At 47.6% G+C, this 3,825-nt stretch overlaps 1 protein-coding gene across 5 annotated transcripts in view; it reads right to left on the bottom strand.

Moving 5' to 3' along the window:
• Window positions 1–3,825, bottom strand: part of LOC113207017 (sodium/potassium/calcium exchanger Nckx30C) — an 84,226-nt gene that overhangs the window by 40,261 nt on the left and 40,140 nt on the right. For all 5 annotated transcript variants that reach the window (XM_026423370.2, XM_052264182.1, XM_052264183.1 and 2 more), the window contains one exon: window positions 647–830. In XM_026423370.2, the coding sequence (XP_026279155.2) occupies window positions 647–830 (184 nt within the window). The remainder of the gene's footprint in view (window positions 1–646; window positions 831–3,825) is intronic.

The raw sequence follows: 3,825 nt of genomic DNA, 5'->3' as shown, positions 1-3,825 counted from the left end.
TAATAAAAAAAAAACTGGTTTTACCTTTTGATTCTTTATGTATAGTCGCGAGCAAGACGATAAATTATTGTTTTTAGAACTACAAAGAGCGCATGGAAAAGTTATAATCGGAGTAATGCGTTTAGGTATGTCCACGCCCACAGTTAGACGCTGCTATACCCCACAGGAAATGGAGCACCAATGTACACAAGTCGAAAGGACCAAAACCAACCCGTATGCTTCGACGATCTCTGCTGTGCACACCAGTTGAACACTTTATCAGTGTGGGGTTTGAACATATAACACACTAAATAGCATGCACATTTTTAACGATAGGGAATTGTGCAAAGTCTGCCCACTTGGTTACTGGTCTATACGGACTTCTAAATAAACAAAACAAAACTCCCTCAAATTACGGAAGACAAGTAGTACAAAAACTTGTGTCCATAATTATGGACATGTGCATTAATGCACAAACATATCATGCAAAAAGACGAACTAAGAATTCCCGTGAAAGAGTGCCTGGCATCCCTTTGGAGATCCTTCACAGATTACGAATTATCTACGAAAAGCGAATCAGATTTTTCGTGTAACTTTTTAAATCGTTTCATAGTTAGTTATCAAGGATTGTAATCGTTGTTTTAAGCTGACTCTCTTGCGTACTTACCGTCGTGCAGGGGATCGATGGTGTGGATCATGAGCTGCAGCAGTCCGTGTCTGAACTTGGTGCCCGGGGGCCCCGAGTAGGACGAGGCTCCCCGAGCCCCCGAGGCGCCCGAGGACCCCGCCGAGCAGCCCGCGCCGCTTCCCCCGCCCACACTAGTGGTGCTGGAGGTGGTAGGGTTCGCGTGCTGAAAACAGAACATCCGTCGTCAGTTACGGGATGAGAAACTCAAAACAGAGCGCTGTTCCATTTCTCATTATTTTCGTAGCATGCTGGAAACAGAAAGCTTCAGCCAAATGCATGCGTGGTCCGATGCCCAGCCCTCCGACTTACAATACTGCAGCCCTCTCCTCTCGGGAAAGCGAGAGCAGAGGCAGCAGAACGTGTTGTAAATTTGAACTCCCACTTGCAACACGCGGAAAAAAAATCGCTCCACAGCTCACATATTCGCTGGTGTTTGTAAGGTAACGAATAAAGTAATTCCGTAAATAATTATATGAACTATTACACTCTATTATTGCTTGAAGAAAATTGAATGTTGACTGCTCTAAAATATAATTAGAAGGAACATAAGCTCGAATATACATTACTCGAGTCACTCGAGTGCTAAGTCATATTCGACCGAATTCAACCAATCATCGGTTAGAATAAAACATTTCTTTGTTGGTCTTATCAACTTATTAGGGTAACCTGTACAAATACCAGCAAATATATATTAGCTGTGGCAGCTTATCTTTGTTTTACGTGCACTTCGGCAGTACGGTTCAAAAATCAACTCAAATTTGTGTGTATACCCGTCATAAGGTAAAGTTAAGGCCTACAATTCCTCTACAATCATAAACAATATATTCCCGCCAGCGCAGCGCACGCTACCCAGGCAAGGGCGAAAACGGAGGGGAAGGGTCTGGGACAGTAGCATCGATTCAGAAAGCACGAGAAAGCACCGCTGTCAGCTTTCAAACTCTCGCTTAGGAGAAAGGGGGGGGGGAGTCGAGCCTACTCTGGGATTGTAGTTCCGTCCTTCAGAACCTTTGGCCCACTAGGACGCCAGGGCCTCTTCAGCAGGAGCCTTCTAGGCGCTCCTAGACCTACAAGGTATGCTCACCAGACCCCACGGACGCAGCAGAGGCGTCGCCGGTTCAAGCAGGAAAACTTTCCGTGAGCAAAGTTTCTGGCGCTGCGCTGCAATAATTGGCATGTTTTCTGTCCCGGCCAGGCCATCAGCCGACTCTACTCGGCGAGAGGAGCGGCAATAAGTATTATCAATGTACTCATTAAAACAATTAAGCACGCAAAAGGGTATGGCTGTTTTTAGCCCGCCCTTCTGCTTTTTTAAAAAGCATTAAAGCGGGCTTATGCAACCGCTCTCGTGTCCGCCTGTCTGTCGTCCGTGTAAGAGCTAGAGGTCTACAAATTTCAGGGTATCTTAGGGGTCACATCTGGACAACGAAACGCCTGGTGCAAATCCTGGCAACCACCCCTAAGGGGATGAAAGGGGGTAACAAAGAAATAGGGGTTGGTCCAAAAAGTAGAAAAAAAATATTTTTTTTCTAGTTTCCTAAGGGGTAACTCGTGGAAGTAGAGCCCTCCTGACGAACATTTTCTCCGTTTGACTCTATCTTGCACCGTTTGGGCGCTATAGTGCTTTTTTCGACGATAAAACGGCAAAAATGACCACGTTCACATAAAGACGTACAAGGAGGCGTCCAATCGTAAGATGTCAAAGGAAGTACCCCCCCAAAACAACACATTCTGAATCAGGAACTACCCTCGGATTTGCCGTATCTTTCATTGTTTCGGCCCTAGAGGTGGATATATTGAAAATAATGGCAAATAATGGCAAAAAACTTGACTTGATCAAGTCAAGTTTTAAGACTGTTTGAGAAACAATATACAATCTAAAAACCACGCGCATTCATTTTTTTGTCTTTTTCTGAGAGCAGAAGGGTGGGGTGTAGTCACGGTGTTGCCCCGTTACAGTCATTTGTCATGTCCAAGGAGCAAATTTCTAGGGCCGCAGGCCCCCAGCCTGACGGTTTAGTTTACTCAAATATGCAAAGTGATCTACCGGTCACATTATTTTTTTGATTATGCACTTCAGTAAATTGCGAGACTGAAATGGTCGGGCCTTCGGCCCGACCATCGCCGCCAGCAGGCCAAGCAGGCCCGGCCCCTGCCGAACGGAGTTACCAGCGCAACGGCCCTTCCGGTAAACGGAGTTGCCAGCTCCACTTCGCTGCGCCGGCAACTCCGTTCGGAAGGAGCCGGGCCTGCGGCCCGATCATTTTAGTCTCGCAATTTACTGAAGAGCATAATCGAATGAACTAGGTAGATGTACGCCAGACCACGTCTCGCGTAACAGGCTTCGCGATCTCACGAAACACTGTTCCGCTGCGACGTGCCTGGCATACATCTACCTACGCCAGTGGCGCGAGTCGGGCAAAAGAAAGAGTCGTAAATAGGCCTTCGGCTTCAAAAGTCACAAATCCTGCTCTTCAAATTTTTCAAGTTTCAACGAAATCTGAGATTTTACACCTGAAAAGGTTTCCTGTCGTGGTTTACAAGGCTGTTTCCTTGTGAGCGTTTGTCCGCGGCCGCGGAGGCGGTAAGCGATTTTACATAGGGGGTACCGAAATGCATCAGTAGAATAGTCCCACTATTGCAAGCGTATAAAACGCAATGCCCCACTGGGTTCTGTTGGGATCGGGGTGATCGGGGTGATCGGGGTGATGTAGGCATGGGGCCATAAGGGAGGTGGGTTAAACTGTCCTAGGTACACGAGTAATCCTGCTTCCCGCTTAACTCCTTCCTTTGGGCCTTTGGTAACCCATTATTGCCCTTACCCCTCGCCTCTGTTCATCCAGCAGCACGAAAAGTGAGAGACAGAAGATTCACCGTTTTCTGGAGAGTGGAAAATATACAGAGTGAAGCGCAACGCAGCGGGGAAGGCGGAGGACGGGCGTAGATACATGATGGCTGTGTTGTGTGCAACTCCTCACATGCATCACGTATTTACATGAAGAGGGAAAGCACGGGACGCACGAGTGGAAAGAGGTGGGGGCAGAGGTGGAAGCTGATACAGCCCCAAGCCATTCCATACCCTGCACAATGCACAATCCCCACCGGCACCCGGCACCTGACCAGACAGACATGCGGGGCAGATCTGAAGGCGGTCATTCTGG

Source organism: Frankliniella occidentalis, unplaced genomic scaffold, assembly GCF_000697945.3.
Source record: "Frankliniella occidentalis isolate FOCC.00 unplaced genomic scaffold, Focc_3.1 Scaffold17, whole genome shotgun sequence".
In the NCBI taxonomy this organism is placed as follows: domain Eukaryota; kingdom Metazoa; phylum Arthropoda; class Insecta; order Thysanoptera; family Thripidae; genus Frankliniella; species Frankliniella occidentalis.
This window is presented reverse-complemented; position numbering and strand designations above follow the sequence as displayed.